General features: G+C 41.2%; 2 protein-coding genes across 2 annotated transcripts in view; both read left to right on the top strand.

The window, feature by feature from the left end:
- The first annotated feature begins 2,356 nt into the window (after positions 1–2,356).
- Positions 2,357–2,704, top strand: LOC145278182 (protein GVQW3-like). Its single transcript, XM_080130464.1, has one exon. The coding sequence runs from the start codon at positions 2,357–2,359 to the stop codon at positions 2,702–2,704; it is 348 nt and encodes a 115-aa protein (XP_079986590.1).
- Positions 2,705–2,866: 162 nt separating this feature from the next.
- The window catches only part of LOC145277662 (transmembrane protease serine 2-like), a 41,311-nt gene continuing 22,198 nt past the window's right edge, over positions 2,867–21,979 (top strand). Inside the window, exons 1-2 of the mRNA XM_080129322.1 lie at positions 2,867–3,496; positions 19,245–19,316. Of these exons, the coding sequence (XP_079985448.1) occupies positions 19,274–19,316 (43 nt within the window). The 5' untranslated portion in view covers positions 2,867–3,496; positions 19,245–19,273. The remainder of the gene's footprint in view (positions 3,497–19,244; positions 19,317–21,979) is intronic.

Here is a 21,979-nt window from a genome sequence, read left to right as displayed (position 1 = left end):
GATTTACTAATCAGTTCTAAGTGACGGTCTTTTGGTGGGGGCTGAATGTTTAATTCTTACTACAGAACATAATGATTTAGCACTTCTACTTGGTCATGGTTGACGGAATGAGAACAAAATACTCTTATGGATTAAATTAAGAGTTCAGTTCAAAATGTTATAGGTTCCCGAATTCGGAAAGATGTAGCTAATGAAAGCCGACGGTCGAAACATTGTGAAATTAACAACCAAAATAAAATATTTAATTCTTTAGATAAAGGGTTACAATATAAGGTTATTGGAATCTTGTATTGTGACCTTCTTTATGCCTGGAGAATTGTTTTCTGTTGCTATTTCATTCTTTTACTGTTTTGTTGTTGGATTTTGTGTCTTTGTTCTATGAACATGCATGTATGCGTTCATTGCATCGACCGTGATCTTCCCACTTGTGCCATTCCAATTCTGCAACAAGACTTCTTCCAAACAAAAGCCACAATTCCATTTCACAAACAACTAACAGAGGTTTATTTTGTTTGTTTTTGTTTTCAGTTGGAACTTATGGTACTTGTTTTTCCCGAAGTTTAATAGCAGATTTGCAAAATAGAATCCTTTGCCTAACCAAATCTTTACCTAAGAACCCTAAGGATCTACCTTGCCCGGGGAGGAACATCTGCCCGATTGACTGCCAGCCCTCAGTATAAAAAAAATCGTTTTCTTTTAACATCCAATTCCAACTGATCGCCTCACTCTCGGAAGGCAGACTCTGGAATCTTTTCTTCCCTTGACTGGAGATCTTAGATTCTGGATTTCGTTAGTGGTCACCATTCGACCACCGAGAAGCTAACAACTAGATAGGATAGAACGGTTAGACGGTGTCTATTCAACGGGGAAATCTAGAGTCTTAGGAACATTGTATTTCTCGAGTAGGTTGATCCCAGAATGATTCCCCCGTTTAAAGAAGCACTTACTTTTTATTATTTCAAACAAAAATCATATCTTGGGTGGCCAGACTCCAACTAGAGAAATTATTAATCCTCTACGTCCCCCTTTTCCCTTGGTCATTTATTACCTACAACTTCTTCCGTTCAAATAAAGCCTGCATTTCAAAAAAAAATTTAACAACATCCCATCCGACAGGTTTCTTACTCCTTTTCCAGGCGTTAATCTCTAAACGTTTCTGTGATGTCAATGATCATACATACTTTACCTCTGGGACCAAAACAGAAAAAAAAAACTATTTACTTAAGTTTCCATGGCCAGCATTCAATTTCCCAAGGTACCTGCTAACTTCATAATTCTATTTATGGATTCACTCGAACTCCCAGCTTTGGATACCTCAGCCATCCACGTCGGACAGGTGGAAACAAATAACATCCCCCTTAACTATAATCCTTACTAGAGGTGACCTGAGCCCCATTCGCGCCCAACACTACAAAGCGCTCCACTAAACCCTTAGCTATCTCGATGATGAGGTGTGTGATTTCTCCAAATGTCCCACTCGGACCGCTTCAGAATACCAAACTAAAAACATCCCACATACATACTCTAAGACATAAAATTTGGTTTTTTGGTTTCTTTTAATTCCCTAAAAGGGTCAATCTTTACTTACGTAGCTATTATGTATTGGCGGCATATTTTAGTATCACCTTCTACTTATCGTGATTTGCAACATAACGGCCACATCTGCCATTGCACCCCTTGACCCTTGCGTCATGTTAGGGAAGTATTCTATTGTTTCCTAAAGTTGATTAATAACTAGATTTGCTCACACTAGACAGTATATCCCGCTTATATGCTATGTCTGAAAATTTTTCCAAAAATGATACGCGCATCCTGCCTTCAAGACACATAGATCGCGGTAAACGATTATTTTTTTTTCAGGACCATTTACATCGTTCCTTTCCCGCCGATCTACTAGAATCGGAAAAAATATCGTGACGAAAAAATACTTTGCGAACACTCCCGAAAACAAAAATGTGATGTTTGTCTTCATGCAAATCGAACATTTTATTCTACAGGGTGGTCAAAAAGTCAGGTAACATGTTAAAGGTAGAAAAAACAATATGATCCATTATAATCTCTATTCGTTTAATATTATCTGTTTAAATATTTGAGTGTAATATATAAACTTTAATTTTAAATCTATGTGTTGTGTCATTTATATTCTTCTTTCTTTCAGGTACCTATTTACTATGCCTCCCCACGGGACAGAGTTAGACACCAGGGTCGTTCTTTAACGTGGATAAAAGGTACAAAAATAAAAATTGTCTCAGTCGTGAAGGATTTCTCCTCCACCGAAAGAGAACAAGAAATAGAAGTGCAGCATCTGAAGAACAGATACTACACTTTGATCTTGTACCGAAGGCTTTCAGGTATAATGGCCACCCAAAAGTTAACAACGCCGCAAAAGGTTGCTATTGTAAGATTGTACACTCAGTACAATAAAAATGCTGCTGAAACTGCTCGCCAGTTCTCTACATTGTTTCCTGGCTTTACTGTAACACGAAAGCATGTAATTAAATTAAATAGGAAATTTGATGAAACCGGTTCTGTTGTTGACTTACCTCGGTCAGGAAGACCAAGAACCGGTCGGTCTGATGAGAATATTGCTACTGTCCAGGCAATTGTGGATGAAACCCCCAAAACATTATCACGAAATATGGCACGCCAATCAGGAATAAAAAGGGGAACAATTCTAAACATTTTGAAGAAAGATTTAAGTTAACAAAATAAACATATTTCATGTTTGTTTCATTTTATATTTCAATGTATGGTACTTAAATATACGTGTATTGCTAATATCGTTTTTCTTTAAAATGTTACCTGACTTTTTGACCACCCTGTAGTTATATTTGGATAAGGCGAGATAGTTCGTAAACATGAACACAAACATTCAGAGTCATGGTTTTTAGAGTAAAGAAATATAATTAAAATATCTCCTAAAATTGCGATTTTCCTTGGATCACCTACCTTTGGAATTTTCTCCTTATTTCCTCGCCTGTACCATAGAAATGTTAATGTAATGTAAATATTAGGTTGGTGCAAAAATAATGTCGTTTGTATTTATATAGTTGAACGTCAAAAAACGACATTATTTTTGCACCAACTTAATAAACGTCTTTCTACTTAACGTTCTACAGAAGTTGCTGCTCCTATAAATATGGTCTCTATCACATAAGCCCACTATGCTTTAATGACAATGTATCTTGTTTGGTGGAGGGGATGGGAAGTAAAAAAAATTTAAGTAAATAAATAAAATATGGATTAACTCATATTTAATAATAAGAGCTCTGTGTGTGTGTGTGTGTGTGTGTGTGTGTGTGTGTGTGTGTGTGTGTACTGCTAATTTTGCACGATTGTTATCCTCTTTATCAAGGTTCGGTTAAGTTTTCTTTCCTTTTTCGATACGCATGCGCAAGGTCATTTTCCGTAATCTTGTAAATATTACGTCTCTTCTGCTGTCGTAAATCGAATGCAACAATCCAACAAGACGCGACAACGTTAAAAAAAAAAAAAGGTAAGGCCGTTTTAGAGAATCATATTTTAAATACTTTTCCATCGATGATTTTATCTATTATTAGGAGTTTATGAATCTTTCTCATATATATATATATATATATATATATATATATATATATATATATAATGTGTGTGTGTGTTATTCATTTATCGATTAGATAAACAAATATCAATTTCAAACAAAAAAATGTAAATTTTCTGAATTCTTGCGTTTTTAGGATTTCGTATTTTTCTGATAAAAATTTCCTTACAAATTTTCACATATGTGTCCGTGGTTCTGTTTTTTGTGTGTTGTTTTTTTTTTTTTTTTAGAAAATTTTTCTGAAACATTTACTGCATTCAAATAATTTTAAGACATTTATAACTCAGAATAGATGTTTACAAAATAGAATTTTTCGTAACTAATCTATCTATTTAGATTTATTTCATTCGGACCTTAACACATCGTATCCTCGTGATTTGTTTCCATATCTGGGCAGGAGTGGCCAAAAACAGCCTATCATGCCTTGACAGAGTACAAAATAGACTTCGTGGCTTAGTGGGGGATGCCCTTTTCTCTACCCTGCAACCTCTCTCCCACAGAAGAGACGTTGCGAGCCTATCCTTGTTTTATCGTTATTTTCATGGCAGGTGCTCGTCTGAACTCCAATCTCTGGTCCCCCCTCGCCAATTTTTCACGAAAAACACCCGTCTAGCTGAATCCACTGTGAAAAATTTCCCCCACTCTATATCTGTGCCTAAATCAAAACGCGGATTCCATGAACAAAGCTTCTTTCTTAGAACTGTACGCCTGTGGAACTCTGTTCCGTCTGCCTGCTTCCTTCCGGACTACAACTTGGATGTCTTCAAGTCCAATGTTAACAAATTACTAATGAACCGCCCCCTTAAGTAAACACTTCATCAAATCTCCACACTAACGTAGTGTACTTGCAATAACCCTTATCCCTGAGTGGCTTCCGGGCCTTGATAAGTGGTGATCACTGTGTAAAAAAAAAGAAAAAAAACAATCTAAATTGGATGATAAATTAAAAACGATCATCAATACTTTGTCCAATAATGGGTACCCTCCTGATGTAATTAATTCCGTCAAAAATTTTTCTCAAATAAAAACTAAGATGGCGGCTAAATGTCCAATTTACATTCGTTTACCTTGGTTCGGGACAATAAGTGAAAAATTCACCAAACAAATTAGTTCAGCTGTTGAACATTGCTATTTTTGCTTCCAATGTATGCGTAGTGTTTTCCACAAAACAATTATTACCATCCTCTCGAAAGGATGTTCTGCACCCTCCATCATATGAATAATGTCATTTATCAATTTAAATGCAGTTGCAGATGTTGGCAGAATGACCCTTAGGTTAGATGGTCGACGCTAACAACATGTAACCAGCAAAATCAGGAATGGAATCTACCGAACAACGGATGTTTTGAGTAATACGTATGGTTCTGCTATAACGGACCATTTGCTTAAAAATCCGCGATGTGCAGTGAATTTCAGCAGTGACTCTCTAAGTCACGCTCATTCGTTATTTCATCTGAAAGTTTTGAAGACTATTCACGTTCGTTTAAAGAGACCTTCTCTTTGTAAGCAAAAGGAATGTTTTTTGGGTCTGGACGTGATTAATCTCTGAGGCGTTTCCTCTCCGTTGCACAATTATCATAACGATAGATTTATTTTAGTTATTCCCCAATTTTTCTTTCTTTCTGATAGTTTGATTTTATTTTAGTCGTTCGTCCGTTTGAATTCGTTTCCCTATACAAAAAGAAACCATCGTTTGGCTTTTGAAAAGTGAGAGCGAAATCCGGTCAGCTGACTCTACGCCCTTGTTTAGTTAACTTTTTTTTTTCAACCGCTTCTGTTCTTTTTGTACCATGGATACAAAAAAACAAACTCAGTCTTCCTTTTTTAACAGCTATAATATATATATATATATATATATATATATATATATATATATATATATATATATATATATATATATATATATATATATATACAGAGAGAGAGAGAGATGGGGGAGCGAGAGATAGGGGAAGGGAGGAGGAAAGACCATTAGTATTCTTAATTATATGTTACAAAATCATTGTTTTTACATTTGTACTGAAGGACTACAAGAAAAGAAAAATAAGATAAATTATTTTAAAACAACGAATTTCTCCTAGAAGACTTCGCTATAATGAACGATGAAAGCCAGAGAGCGGTTTAGATTTTAAACTCCAGAAAACCTAAAATTCTGTTTTTCTATTTCACGGACATATTCATCCAGGCAGAGAGGTGTTCTCCGTTCCTTTATCACACACACACACACACACACACACACACACACACACACACACACACATATATATATATATATATATATATATATATATATACACACAGCGAGAGAAAAAGATAGATACATACATCTGAATATATATATATATATATGTATATATATATATATATATATATATATATATATATATATATATTAGAGAGAGAGAGAGTGAGAGAGAGAGGGTGAAAAACGCGGACAGATAGACAGAGAAAGGTTTGTTCGAAATATACCAAACTACTTCATGCACATTCTATTATATTAAACAAGAAAACCATTCTTTGATTTCAGATAATTATATTTTAATATATTTGGAGTATAGAATCGAAACCGCACACTCAATGATCCAGTCTGGTACTTTTCCAAATTAGCAATTTAAAAAAGGAAAAACATATTATTTGATTTCTCATTATTGTATTTAAAAAAACACACACACAAGATTGGAGGGCAGAATCGAAACCGCGCACACAATGTTTTCAGTCTGATAATTTCCCCAATGAGCAATTAAGACAATTGTTTAAAATAACTCTCGTTCCTATTTTCTATGCAAAAATGTTGTCAATGGATCATAGCTCACTTAAAATGACAGCTAGGCAGTAAGCACTCCTTTCATTATATTCCCATGAAAATATGGATAAATCTTTATATTTTAGGTACACTGTCTATGTTGCCTTTCTATGTTCGAACAGACACATACGCTCTCTTTTATTATATAGAATACTAAGAGATCTACCCTGCATTGCGCAGAGCAAAAGTGTAAAACATCTCAATTAAAATCATCTCTTTACATCTCCCTATCTTTCTCTTTTCCCCTCCCTTTCTTCAACCTCCCTCCCCTTTCTCTTTCGTTCAGCCTATTCCTCTCTAACTAGACATGTTACGTTATGCTGTAGTTCTCTGGTTTTTATAATCGTGTGCCAAAATGCTCGGCGAATGTATATAACAAACAGTCAATTTTGGGTATATAAAAAGTGACAATGTTATTCTTGCGATAATCTTACGCAAATATGCTAAGGAGAAAGAGAGAGAGAGAGAGATGAGCGTGATGGAGTGTTATGGGCGACAGAAAATGACAACTGGTCGTCTCGGTGCCCGTCTTCTCTCTGACTGACTTTTTCCTTGGCTCATTTGTTTTTATTTACGAAAAACTTTAGATAGGAATTTCGTTTTTCCATGCCACATTCCACTGGCGCTTATTTAATTCGTCCAAGGCTAAATTTCAATATGACTGTTTTCAAAACTTGTCAGTTGAAGAATGTTGATTTCAATGCTTCTACTTTCTTCTTTCAATTGTTATGACTTTTGATGACATTTCTTGGTTTGAAGACTTGTCAACAATATTTGCGTGTGTGCATCCAGCTCCATATGCGTGTGTGCATAACCAGCAATAATTCCGGCGTTGCCCGGAATACTATTCAACAGCATAAACATACGCATAAACAACTCTCCATTATATCATAATTCCTCAAGGAATGCGTTAAAGCCCCTCCCCTAAAAAATATGTACCAGATAGAATCAGCTAGCGTTAGCATATTGAATCTATGTATGGCATCTACACAAACAATGTTACTCTTTGAACTTTTTGGTGCTATTATTAACTCTGCATTAAACTCTCTTAAAACTGCGTAATATTGCTCGAGGGTGTCCAAAAATACTCCGGACAAAAAAACAAGGATGATAGCCATTAGTCGCCTGCTCTCATGTAATGAATGAATGCGTGAATGTAGGATTGACAGGAAATTCTTAAAGATAAACTAAATTGACCGAAAAATGGGCTGAAATGGCTTAAATAAATAAAAAGTAAATGACTTAGAATGACTTTAATAGAATTAAGGATGAATTGAATGACCTTAAGAATGACTTGAATGCTTAAAAAATAACTAGAATCCTTCAAAAAGGGCTTGAATGATCTGGAGATGACGTGAATGACTGTGAGACTGACTGGTTGTAAAGTGGGTTATCATTGTACATTATATTAATACAGAAAAGTGATCCTCCACTTTATATCACAATAAGTACAGCATGTAGTAAGACAGATACTACACTTTGATATTGGCCAAAAGGCCAAGAAAAGGGTATTTATTTGCTCCCCCACCGAGCAAATTAGGCACAAGGCCGATTTTTAATGTGAGGAGTGAAGGGGAAATGGGGACCTACTCCCCGGGGAGTAGGGGAGCTGGATGGTGACAATTGGTATGAAGGGTTGCCCCTACATTGAACAATGTCTTATATGTGGAGTTTCCCCCACATATGGTCCTTGCTTGCAGTATCTGCCGGAACAGATACTACACTTTGAGATATTAAATTTTTTATTCACAGGAAAAAAATACGGTTGGGAAAATGAACAAAAAACTTAGGCACAAGGCCAACTCAAAAAAGAAGGGGGCGAGTTTGGTTGATCCATCTCGTCTCTGTTGTAAATCTTAAATGATTTTTCTCTCGGCCAGCATCTTTTATCATGGTTACCCCTTTAAATTTGTATTTATGTGTGGGAGGGGGTGGGGGTTCCTACTTAAACCCAATTTTAAAACATTTTTTATTGATATCAAAAAATACAAAAAATATAACAATATTAATAAAATTTCATTTGTGTCGATTAGTAAGGCCCTCCCAACCCTATCTGAAATGCTAGATCACCCGTTTCATTTTGGTTTGTAAAGGAACCAGTGTTTCGCAGGCAGCCTCTAAATGGAGGGGGTAGGGGTTGTGTCCTAAATAGGGGAGAAAAGAAAGATTTGACGGTGAGGGCGGGAGGGGTGTTAGTGTTTGGTTTGATTTACCATAAGCTGGGTTAAATTTCGAGAGGAGGGGGAGGGGGCAAAAGAAAAAATTGTTGTTTTTGGAGGTTGGGGGTCTTGGAAGCTTTCTAATAAAGGAAACAAGATTTATTCGGCTGGCTGAGAGGCTGAAGGAAGTAGAATTGGAAAGGGGCAGGGATCTGACAGAAACCCTAGAACCGAGCGCTCCAGACCTAGGGGGGAACACGTATTCAAATTTGGCTCTTCTTCGTACACACAGACTTGCTAACTGTATTCATCTTCTTTCAAAAGCCACGCGATGTAGCCTTCTTCTGTTGCATCTGATCTTTACCCGTAGTTGGTGTTTAAAGAAAGCGATCAGATCCTGATCAGAAAAAGGCAACACCCCCCCAGCTATTTTGCAGTCTCGATGTCCAAATCACCATTCTCGCCATGGCCAGGATTGTGATGCAGACCATTTGTCTCTCCCCAGTCCCACGGCGGACTCACGTTGTCCACTACGTTGGATACAGTAATCGGGTGAGGATGCTTGGGGTTGATGCGAGCTATCACCTCGCAAACATACGACCAGTACTGGCAGAGTTTGCGGCAATCAAAAAATGCGTGATCAGTCGTTTCTGTGGCTGTCGTCATGCAATGGGGACAGGCCGGCGACTTCAAGAAACCAGAACTGCATTGTATATTGTTGAGGGGAAGCGCGTTTCAGACCAATCGCCAGGTCAGAGATAACTCTGAATTGTTCAGATGACTCGAACCTGGCGCCCAGCCCCACATGGAGCGGATCTGACTCTGCTACCAACCCAAACACATGCATAGCGAGTCGTCGGCGGCCCCCCCTCACTAGATCCCTGTGGAGTTCCCTACAGGTTGCAGTCACAAGTCGCTGGACCCTGGTAGTCGTTTTAGCGCGGCTCGGCACTCTTTCAGGAAGGCTGAATCTCCCTGTGACCTGCGACGACTCTCGATAGCAGGGTCGAGAATGAGGTTGGGAAAGGCGGCAGTGATCGCGGGGTGCCACAGTTGATCATCTTGAAGGTAGTGGCTAAGGAAGGCCAGCCTCTCGGCGTCTCGATGACACCTCAAGTCCGGCATTCCCAAACCTCCCTCACACGGACGTTGAATACAGACCTGTCTGCTTACCCAGTATCTTCCTCTGTCCCAAAGGAGCGAGGACAAGAGTTTTACAAGACCTGTTAGGTGTTGTGCAGGCAGAGGAAGTACGGCAAGTCGGTAAAGGATAAGAGGGAAGACGTATGTGGCGCACGCCTCAGCTCAACCCTTTAAGGAATGATCCTACGAAGCAACGCATTGACCGCAGCTGCCACCTTTGACCGTACCTCCGACCAATTCTTAGCAAGCTGGAGACCCGGTCCAAACCACATGCCGAGGATCCGAACCAGGCCATCCGTCCAGCTGAAGGGCACCGGAGGTTTGCGTTGCCACTCCAGGCGCCCAACCGCAGTCCGACTGACTTGCTGCGGTTTATCATGACCCCATGATTCTTTCGTACTGTGCAAGCACCTCCGACATGATCTCAATGTCTCTGAAGCCCAACACAAAAACCGTCATATCATTGGCGAACGTGGATACCTTGACAGCTGAGCTGTCAGGCAGAGCCATTCCGCACAGGGCCGAATTTGCCTCCCCATGTCTCAGCTTGCGGAGCAGAGGCTCCAAGGCCAGGACATAAAGCAGGGGCGACAGAGGACAACACTGACGAACCAACCGAGAGATAACAAAGGGTTTCGAGTGCTTTCCGTTGACTTGCACAACAGCCATGGGCTGTCCATACATCATGGAGATCCATTTGCAGAAGTCCGGTTTAAAACCAACGGCCTCTAAGACAGATGCCAGGAAACGATGGTCAACCCTATCAAATGCTTTGGACTGATCCAAGTTAATCAGCGTGACTTCCATGTCGTAAACTATTCCCCCTCTAGGATCATGCGGATCAGGTGCAAGTTGTTCTGAATCGATATTCCCTTCACGGCATAGTTCTGTTCCGTTTCAACCAACTCTTCGATAACAATCTACAGCCGATTCGACAGGACCTTGGCCAAAATCTTCAACTCTGTGTTAAGCAGAGTTATGGGCCTGTAGTCATCTAACTCTTCCCTGCCATGCCCATCACCTTTCCTCAGCAATGTGATCACTCCCTTGGTTACCTGCCCTGGGATGGATCCCTGAGCAAACCAATGGTTGAACATATCCGTCGGAAGAGGCAGAAACATGGGCGACAGCCTCAAATACAGTTCATATGGCAGACTATTGAGTACCGGCGATCTGTCAAAGCTGACTTGCTTCAGCGCAGTAAAAACCTCCCGCTCCGTCACCCAGCCCTCGCAACCAGCTACTCTAGACGGGGAGAGTCGGCCAAATAGTCGTTAAACTCAAGGACCGGAAGATCGGGCTACTGTGTAAAACACCCCTAGAAATGTTCTCGAAACACCTTGCAGATCTCCCGAGTCGATTCAAGGGTGCGTCCATCCGGATGTCTAACTTTTACAATGTATTTGTCCGAGCCACACCTAGAAATTTCACGACACACGACAGTGTCAGAGTTGATTGCTTTGTTGCCTATCTTTCTAAGCCTAGCTCTGACTACTTGACCTTCGTAGCGCTCGCTAGTCTCGCGCAGAAGGTCTTGCCTAGCTAGTTCCTGACTAACCCTATAACCCTCCCCCGTAGCCCGGGCTAGTTTCTGCTCTAGCTGCTTCTTTGTCTTTGCCTTATCTAGTGCGAGGCACTGGGCATACTTGACGGAGAAGCATCTAATGTTAGCTTTTAGACCTAACCATCACTTACTCCCGGTAACTGCCCCCCCCCACTAGTGCCTTTTTAATCAAATCTCTTAACTGGTCTCGGAAGTCTTGTATCTCCAGAAGGGAGGTGTTTAACTTCCAGTACCCCGCTAACTTAGGCCTATTTCCTAGCTTCAGCCAGGCCATAACTAGTTTATGGTCTGACTAACCTTACCAAGTGAATGTGGGTCAAGATAGGGAATCTATTTCGCCTCTTCTAACTAGTATCCTGTCCAAATAGGTATTCGGATAGGCGGGAACGCTATTGGTCCACATCCATATCTTCCGCCCTGGATGCTCGACCCGAAACCTGTCGATCAGATCGCATCTAGCCATCAGGTCAGCTAGGCTGGGCTCACATCTTTCCAACCCTCTAGCTTCGCCTCCTACTTTATCTAAATCTGGGTCTAAGATGGCGTTTCAATCCACCATTAGCACTACCCGCTTTCGACAATCTACAAACGCGTCAAGCTGACCGAAGAATGAGACCCTCTCGCAAGCAGTGCTAGGCGCATGAAGTGCAACTTCCCGAAACACAGAATCTTTTACGGCAACATCGGCCATGACCAGCCTGCCCACCGTATCTCTATGAACAACGTCGACTGCCGCAGGCAGAGTTTATTTCACTAGCAAGGAGACTCCCTTCCCCCGCGGGCTGCCATATGCCAAGAAAACTTCAAAATCCCTGTTCAGCCTCTGACAGTCCACAGAAGAAACGAAATGCGTCTCCTGGATCGCAGCAACATCCACTCCCAGGGACAAGAGATCGTGTCGGAGGCGAGCCGCCTGGCCCAGTGATCTTAAGCCCCTCGCATTCAGACTGGCCAAATTTAAAGACATGGTACCTACCTTAGGGTGTGTTGCACTCAGCTCAAAAGTCAGTCGGCATAAGGATGCCAACATTGTACGCGATGCTCAAGGAGGTCAGGTTTTTCAGGTCCTGGCTTTCTATCACAATGCCGTCAATGTCTAGGGGAAAGGTCAATTTTAGGACCCTGTAGAGAGACGGATGGACCCACACTGGGACACTTCCCTTGCTTTTTTTTGACAGTTCAAGGGAGAAATTACTTTTTTTAAAAAAAGTTCCATTCCCGGAGAGGCCCCTTGCAAGCCTCTAGAGTTCTAACGAAAGTTATTAGGAGCGGGGCGTCCGGGAAATTGGAGGGGATATTATCATCTTTTCCCTCTATCTGTTGGCAATCCAGCAGTGGCTTTAAAGTCTTCCTCTGACGATGTGAGAGGGCCGTTGCCACCGTCAGAGGGTCAATTTTGCAAAGTTCTTGTCTTTTAGTTGGTCCACAAGACGCAGAGTGGCCCCTTCCTCTCCCGGGTCCATTCATTTCTTTTTCTCTTTGGGGTGGTGGTTCGGTTTGCATTGGTGTGTGGGTGGGTGTTAGTGCGGTGTCAGGTTTTGTTGTTGTTTGGGATGGTGTATGCTCACAGGGGGTGGAGGGCCACCTTTTCTTCCCCTTCCATCTTTTAACTCTTTTTTCTTTCTTTTTTTGTTCCTCGAATGGACCGGGGAGTGGGGGGTGTTTTCCCTCCCTCTCGTTGGCAGACACATCTTCTGAGGAGCAGTCCTTCCTTTTCTTGGTCCTCGATTCAGTTCGTCCGGGGGCCAGTCTTTGTTCCTGGGGTGTTTTTTTCTGCTCCTCTTGCTGTTGTTGATGATGCTTCTGCTGCTGCTTCTTCTGCGGTTGCTGCTGCTTTTTCGGTTGTGACGTCTTTGGCTGCGGTGGTTGCTAGTCATTGTGTTCTGGTCGCTTGGGCGATATCAGCTGCAGCAGCTGTTGCTGTTGCTGCAGCGCTTGTTTTCCGTCCACTTGCTGGCTGGAATTGGGGGACTTTGTTTTCGCCTTTCGAGTCACTGTGACCCATCCAATGCTGGGGATGGGTCCTCTGACTTGGTTGTCGTCTCTGGGGCACAAGGCTTGTTCGCAGTTGTAGGGGCTTTAGTCAGATTTCTTTTGGAGCAATCCTTGGCCATGTGTCCCTTCTGCTGACAATGTCAGCAGTGCGGTCTCCATCCCTCTACTATGACGGACATTGTCCCCTCTTCGCACCTCAGTGTCGCTGGTATTTGGTTGAAGCCAGCTTTGTCGAGGCGCATCTGGAGTCTGTAGTCTCCAGTCAGGATGTCCCTCTTCTTGCTTGTTGGAGCCACAGATACCACGTCCCCATACTGGCTGAAGACCACTCCTAGTTGTTTTTGCTCCCAGGAGACAAGGGACTTCAGTACGGCGACATTGGTGACCGTTTTACTAAGGTATTCTGGCTGGAGTTTGATGTTTTTCCAGCGCAGATTAGTCCTATTGGCTGTCTCTTCGGCCTCTCTTTGGTTTGGGAGCAGGACGTCCCACATTGCGTAGCTCCTCCTGCATATGTATTTAGATCCAGGAGGAGATCCGCCATGTTGTCTTTGTCTACTCCTGTGAGGCCTCTTTTCTTTGTGTCCGAGGTGATAAAAGACACTATCCTCTTCTTAAGATCCTCTGCGGCGTATGGAAGAGATTTTATAACGTTCCCTTCTGTGAGGTCCTTGTAAGTGGACTCGAAGAGGTCCCGGTATTCCTGAGGGGACATTTGGGTTTGTGGACCCTATTCAGTGTCTTCCTTACTGGCAATGTGGGTCCAGGACAATGTCGTCTGGCTTGGGTGTTGCTGTTGCTGCTTCTGCAGACCGGGGGTTGGTGGTTTGCCCAGTGGGATGAGAGCCGGCCAATCGGTGTGAAGTGTGGCCAATCTGCCGGTCCCTTCCTCCTGGGTCTCTTTCTTCTTTTGTCCACCACTTACGAGGGTTGCCTCTGCTGTAGTTTTTGTTACCAGGATGTTACTGAGTTTCAGACTTGGTTGCTTCCTTTCTAGAGGGGTGGCTAGTTGGTGCTTAGTCTCTTGGGGAGCGTTGAAGCAGGCTGGATCTTTGGTCACCCCGCCGAGGATCTTTAAAGACGCTATCGCTTCGTTGATTAGCGCTTTAGTCCTTCTAGCTACTCCATCCTTATTATTTTCCGTGAGGGTTCGTCCTCTTGGGGAGCTGGAGTGCTACATTTGCTGATGGTGTGGTAGGCTGAGTAGCCGGGGGTGCCACTGGTCGTGGTCCACCCGTTACATCCATTGTCTCCTCATCCCTTGATTTCTCCTCCTCTTTTGCTGGGTGGTTGCCCTCGAGGGAGCAGGAGTGGAGGGGTCGTCTTCAGCCGACAAGGATTGAGGTGTAAGAGGTGCCACAAGGTATGGTCCACCTGAAACTTTCTTTGTTCCCTCGTCCGCCGTTGCCTTTGCTCCCTCAGCCGAGGAGTTGCCCTCTTGGGGAGCAGGGTCCAGACTTGATTTTTCACCAGTTAGTGGCTTCTGCAAGGTCGCCACGGGCTGCGGCCCTACTCTGCCTTTCTCTTCTTCTTCTGGGTAGCTGGGAGTTGCTCCCTCCATCAGGGAGCTTTCTAGGGGAGGAATGTGGTGCATCTGGAGTGGTATGTCCCCTCTGCCCGGCATCGTGGAGTGGTTTCACTGGCTGCTGATGCAGATCAAAGTGTAGTGGGGGAGGAAAAGAAAAAATAGGGGGAAAGCGGGGGGTGGAGGTGGTGGAGCAGGATCAAAAGAGAACAGTGGTTGGTTGACCTCCCCTTGTGGGGACGTCAGATTAGCAGCTCGAATTTCTCATGAGGGGGAGAGCAGAGAAGGAAGACGCAGTGGGTGCTAGCGGGTCAGGGTGCGGCGTCACAATTAAGAGAGAGAGGGGATAGACATCTCTGCCCAGAGAGGGGGGGGGGAGAAACAAAACACCTGCCCTACCCACGTCACCCTACCCAAAAACAACCCCAAGGAAGTGAGAAAGTGAACCTAGTCTGCTCAATCCACTGGGAGAGCAGCGAAGGAAGACAAAGTTTTGAGCCTGACAGGTAAGAGTGCTGCTCAGGCAATTAAGAGAGGAGAGAATAGACCATTTCAACCTGAGAGGAGAGGAGGAAATGAAGTACCCAACAAACTAAAGCTAACCCGACCAGATCGCGTCTACCAAAGAAAGTGTTGTCGGTCCCAAAAACAGCAAACTCCCAAAGAAGGGATCGGTTTCGGGTCCAGACTACCACACAATGGCGTCGGTCCTGGGGGAGCAAACAGGGTCTTGACTCCCCAAAAAGGGGGTCGGTCCCACTAACAAAAGTTAGTGCGTCACGAAAGTGACAAAAGTGACACTTTGAACTTAACCTGGGGGTGGGTCAAGTGGCGGAGCTGTTTGAAAAAAATAAAAAATGAGGTAACAGGGAGAACAAATACTACAGTTTGATCTTGGCCAAAAGGCCAAGAAAAAAAAGTATTTATTTGCTCCCCCACCGAGCAAATTAGGCACAAGGCCGATTTTTAATGTTGGGAGTGAAGGGGAAATGGGGACCAACTCCCCGGGGAGTAGGGGAGCTGGATAGTGACAATTGGTATGAAGGATTGCCCCTACATTAACCAAGGTCTTGCTGGTCTTTGCTTGACACTTGTTGCCCAGGCCCTGAAGGGCGAGGGTCAGGGAGAAAAGCTTAAAAAGCTAAGAACAGCGTCTATCAACAACAGAACTTTGATCTTAACCAAAAAGGCCGAGCACAGAAGTGTTACGGACAGACCAACAGACCGACCGACAGACAGACCGACCGACCAACGGACCGACGGACCGACAGAGTGACTTATAGAGTCGCTTACACGCGACTAAAAACACTTTTTCTCTTCCAGCAAATGCCATTTACATTCTTGCAAATATAAACGCATCAAATATTAAGCATCAATTATTATAATATATTAGATGTTTTTGAACACCTGTAATGAAAATGGCGGATTTTGTTTTCGTTTTCTAACACCTTCTGCACAGCTGTCTATATCACACGATGTCATGCTTTTTTCTCGAAAACTTCCGCTGATAAGCGTTATAGATAAAAAGAATCTAAATTTAGTACGGAAACTCACCTCCACGCATTAACAAATAGAAGAAAAAAAAATCTCTTTAGAAAAATTGAATAAAAATCTTATTCAATGGTTAATGGTAGCGAGCAATTTGATTTAAAAATAGCTGTAGAGATAGCAAAGTTACCTTTTTCCAAAGTTATGTGTTTTTGGAGAGTTTATTATATTTTGTACATAAACGAAGCGTTTCAGAAAATCTGTGGTATTTCTGTGGTTTCTTTCTGATAGGTTGTTGGAGTGTGTGCCTTCCTGAAAATCCGAACAAAAAAACATTGCTGCCATGTTCTGTTTCGATATTCATGATAAAGAAAACGATAACCTGACTAAAATTATATAAAATTATATAATAATAATAATAATAATAATAATAATAATAATAATAATAATAATAATAATAACTTGGATATGGATGCGAAAAGGGCACGTAAACCGAGAAACTGAATACCTAATAACTGCAGCACAAGATAACTCGATAAGAACCAACCACATCAAAGCAAATATCGACAAAACACCAGAAAACAGCAAATGCAGACTCTGTGGACAAAGAGACGAAACGATAAACCATATAGTAAGCGAATGCATCAAACTATCCCAAAAGGAATACAAGGGCAGACACGAACAAATGGGGAGGCCAGTACACTGGAAATTATGCAAACAACTGCATCTCGAACGCACAGACAAGTGGTACAAGCATAAGCCGACAATAGTACTTTAAAACGAGAATGAAAAAATCCTACGGGACATAGGAGTTTTCTTTCTTGTTAATTATTACGACATCCGGTCTTCTTGCTTGGATGGGTTTATTTGTTTGTATGTCCGACAAATCGTAGACTTTGCTGTTTCAGCTGACCACAGAATTAATATCAAAGAAAAGGAAAAACGGGACAAATACACAGAGCTAGCCAGAGAGCTGAAAAGGATAGATATGGATGATAAAAAAATCAGGATAATACCTATATTAGTAGGAGCACTAGGAACAATTCCGAAAGGCTTTGAAAAAGAATGGGGGATATTGGAATCAGAGGAATGTCTGGAAAGATACAATAAATAACAATAATGAAAACGGTTGAAATATTAATGAAAACCCTTGAATGCAGAGACTAATATACATGAGCCACATGAGCGAGACAGACAAACTGCTGCAGAGGCAAAATTCGATGAAACGTTACATGGAATCAAGAACATAGAAGCTGCATATCTATAAGTTCTCTATCCCTTCCGCCATCCCCTCTCATTGCCCTATCACCGCCCCTCCCCTAAAAGTGATGTCAAATATCCGAGAAGGGTCAAGGGAGATAGAAAAACCGAGAAGAGAGCACTGACCAAACCTCTGCTGGGCAAGTGCGAATAGAACTTGGACCTTGGGGAGGCTTATTGCCACTCAAATTTCAGTGGAGACCAATGGCTGCTGCTAGCGAGAAATCAATGGTAAGCGGCTGTTGCGATAACGCAAATTCATTTGCAAATGTTATTGGAAGAGGTGGAGAATACCGAAAATCTGGGGAGACTTGTTGTCACTCAGCTTCCAGCGAACACCACAGATTGTTTTTAAGGAGAGATCTTTGATGACCTTTGTGAAAGTTCCTTGTGAGCCAATAATAATAATAATAATGAGGAGGAGGAGGAGGAGGTGGAGGAGGGGAAGAAGAAGAAGAAGAAGAAGAAGAAGAAGAAGAAGAAGAAGAAGAAGAAGAAGAAGAAGTTTGACATTGTTGTTTTCCTAAAGTGGTGCAGGAAAACAACAATGTCAAACTTCTTTGTGATATGCGCATACAGACTGATAAGGTCCTTGAATACTCCAGACCTGATATAATTTTACTAAATAAAAACAAGAGAACTTGCTCAATCATTGACGTAGCCTGCCCTTTCAATATCAGAGTGCGAGAGAAAGGACAAGAAAAAATAAATAAATGCCAAGATCTAAAATGGGAATTAGTCAGACTCTGAAAATGTAAAGAAGTCACAGTGATTCCTATTGTGATTGGAAAGCTTGGGGCCACAACAAAAAGCCACCAAAAATGGCTTAATCAGATTGGCAAGACAATTTCTTTTACAATCTTACCAAAGGCTTCCCTGTTGGGAACAGCGAAAGTATTGAATGTCTAACAAAAAAAAAAATTTTAATAAAATTTAAAAAACTAAAAAATTAAAATTAAAATAAAATAAAACATCATAAATAAAGAATCTTATGAAACAATAGCAATATATCAACATCTCGAACTGTATGACAGTCAAGGTGAATCCCATTGTAATTGAAAAGCTTGGGAACATGATAAAAAAAAAGCCACCATTAATGGCTTAATCAGATTGCACAAGGCTTGCCCGTTGGGAACAGCAATAATGTTAATACAGCTTGAATGTCTACAGTCAAAGGAATTGACCTGATGTTTAAGAAAGAAAATCCAACTAAAAACATCCAGAGTTTGAGATTACTATAATAATAATAATTCTGATTTCGTTTATCAACGTCTCTCTGGAAAGGGATGGGATTCATTTCCAGAGGATTTCCCTTAATTCCGGCTTCAAACCAGGAGCTTCAAAGATCAAGGGTTTTCCTAAGGATGTTGGTGGTACCTATAATTTCAGAGGTCTGAATGCCGCCTAAAACATTGGGGATTTGTAGTTTTTTCAATTGTCCTTCGAGACGAGTTGATACTACTCCCAGTGTACCAACTACGACCGGGATTATTTGTGTTTTAACTCCGTGTATACGCCTTATCTCCAAGGCCAATGGAGCACAATTGCTCCACTTCTAATTCTCCTTCTCTCTCACATTCCTGTCCCAAGGTACTACTACTACTACTACTACTACAAATAATAATAATAATAATAATAATAATAATAATAATAATAATAATAATAATAATAATAATATTAATCTAAGATGGCGACTAGATGATTCGAAATATTTTCTTTTATTTCAGAATATTTCCAGTTAGGACAAGGCATCAAGATGATTTGTTTATTTAAGATATATTTACTATATTTCATAATGGGTAAGTTTCTATTTATTTGCTTCCACACGAGAACGATTGTTTTTTAATGTGAGGGAAAATCAAATGTTTTTTTTTCAAAAGAGACACCTTGGATTGAAACAAAAATTAAAATTACCTCAATCTAGAATTCTTCACTTACGATAAGTGAAGAATTCTGGATTGAGGTAATTTTATTTTAAATTTTAATAGTATCTCTTCTGATACTACACTTAATCGATTCTGTCATCGAATGACAAAATCGATTAATTGTAGCATCAAAAGAAATACTACACTTTACTTTTAACCAAAAGTTCTTTAATTTCTTGATTCTTCTGAACAAATTTCATCTGGTGTCTACAAACAACAATCGTATGGTATCATTATTATATAGTTATGTTTTCTTTTAATACCAGAGGTTTATGGCCGAACTGTTAAAGTTATCGAATGCTGATTTTCTATATATTTAAGCTCTCTTTTGAAATATTGACAAAACGTCATATTTCGTGATTATTTATTAAGAAACCCTTAGAAAAAAAAGTCATTTATTTGAGAAAAATATGACTTGTTTTATTGATCAATTTATAAGACGCTTATAAATTGATCAGTTCAATTGTCTTTCTTTTTTTACATGGAGGTCACCACTTATCAAGGCCCAGAGGCCACTCAGGGATAAGGGTTATTGCGTTCTCTGATGGACTGACCAAAACATTTACCCAATCACTGCTTCTTTAGTGATCACGTGAGACATGCCGTATAATCTCAAGTGTCTCTATTGCTGATTTCTCTACTCTGATCAACTTCGATTAACAGTTGATAGTACTACGACACAAATTTCGTTTTTGCGAAACATGGTGAGTTGCAGTGTTGTGCAACTACTGTATAAGCTGTGTGGCTCTTTATAAGGTTTCATGATTGTTTGATCATGACTGGAATTTGTTACCTGTCTTTCTAATGCGCCCACACTTTGTTTTGTAGAGATCAGGTTGTAGTTCGATCTTAATTTGAAGTTTGAGTGGAGTGACGGTAGAATTTGTAACGAAATATTTGAAGGCTTGATATCATGTACTGATGCAGGTGTTATTGCCTCAGTTTGAGCTTTGCCGTTGGGTGATTTGCTGAACATTATTCATTTAGTTCGCATCGATTACTGTTTGCATCTGTTTTTCTCGATATCTTTATAGATCGAATTACTTTCAGAAAGACATCGAGTATTTACGGTAGGTGCGACGTGAAGGTTACTAACTTCCCTAAGCGAAAGTATCTCTGTGAAACGAACTAGATTCGAACTTAGCACACCCAGGTTGTCAGTCCGTGCTGTTAAATACTTAACCACCGTTACGCCCCCCACTGTTAGTTGTGATGATTGCAATTCTATTGCTTTTTGATGGTGTGTTTGTTTTGTTGTGTTTCCTTGTATACTAATGATCTCTGTTGAGTTTTGACACATCGAGGAGTAATTATTATTAAAAACGCTTGGAGAAATAATACCGATTGAGCCGACTTTCTCCGAAGAAGAAAGTTTCTAGGAAATATTAAATTCACAAACAGTCCTCAATCGTATATATATATATATATATATATATATATATACACGAGGGGCGTGCAATAAGTAATGCCCCTGACCCACTTCCCATAACAGTAGAGCAACGATACTTGGCACAGTTAGTAGTCTTTCTCTACATAGGAACCACCCGCAGTTATGCATTTCTCCCATCGTTTGATGCAGCTCTGGAGACCGTTTTTGTAGAACACCCCAGGTTGGTTGTCACAACCACGACGTGACTTCGGAACACAAGGCTGCATCATCTGGGAAACGCTTTCCTTTCAAAAACAACTTCATGGCTTGGAAGAGGTGAAAGTCAGAGGGTGCAAGGTCAGGAGAGTAGGGAGGATGGGGTGATTTCATAACCACACGCCCGTGCTTCTGATCTGGCGACATGCGAGTTGTGGATCGGAGCATTGTCCTGCAGGAAGGGTACCTTTGCTGATCTTGCCATCCTTCTTGATTTTGATAGCTTCCATTAATTTCCTCAAAAGTGAAGCATAATAGGCTCCTGTAATTGTGGTACCCTTTGCCAGGAAATCTGTCATCTCTACTCTGTCTTGCTCCCAGAAGACTGTGAGCATGACATTGCCAGCAGAGGGCTGCGCCTTTGCCTTCTTTGGAAGTGGTGAGTCCAAGTACTTCCACTGCATTGACTGCGATTTGGTCTCTGGATCATAGTTTCATCCTGTGTAATTAGTCTTTTGAAAAACTTTGACTCATCTTCTTGGCACATCTCCAAATTCATCCTCGAGCACTCGACGCATTCTCGCCTCTGGAATGGTGTGAGCAACCTGAGAATCCATCTGGCAGACACCTTATGCATATGCAAATGGTCATGAATGATAGTTTCCACAGACATTTTTTCCACAGGCATTTTACAAGGTCATATGATGGGGCATTATCACCATAAGTTTCTTTCATTTCACCAAAAGTCTCTTGTGGTGTGCGTCCTTTCAAATACAAAAACCGGCTCATTGCTCGACATTCAATAGGCTCCATTTCACACCTGACTCAGTTCAAACACCTGTAAAACAGAAACCACAATTAGTTCAGAGCTTTAATTTGCCACATAACCCGTAGAGATATAAATCATTGCACATGCAAAATTTCAGCTAGATCAGACAACTGAAATGGGTCA

This window comes from Euprymna scolopes, chromosome 6, assembly GCF_053919585.1.
Source record: "Euprymna scolopes isolate OS-2025 chromosome 6, ASM5391958v1, whole genome shotgun sequence".
NCBI lineage: Eukaryota > Metazoa > Mollusca > Cephalopoda > Sepiida > Sepiolidae > Euprymna > Euprymna scolopes.
Note: the sequence above shows the minus strand (reverse complement) of the source record. Positions and strands in the feature narration are given on the sequence as shown.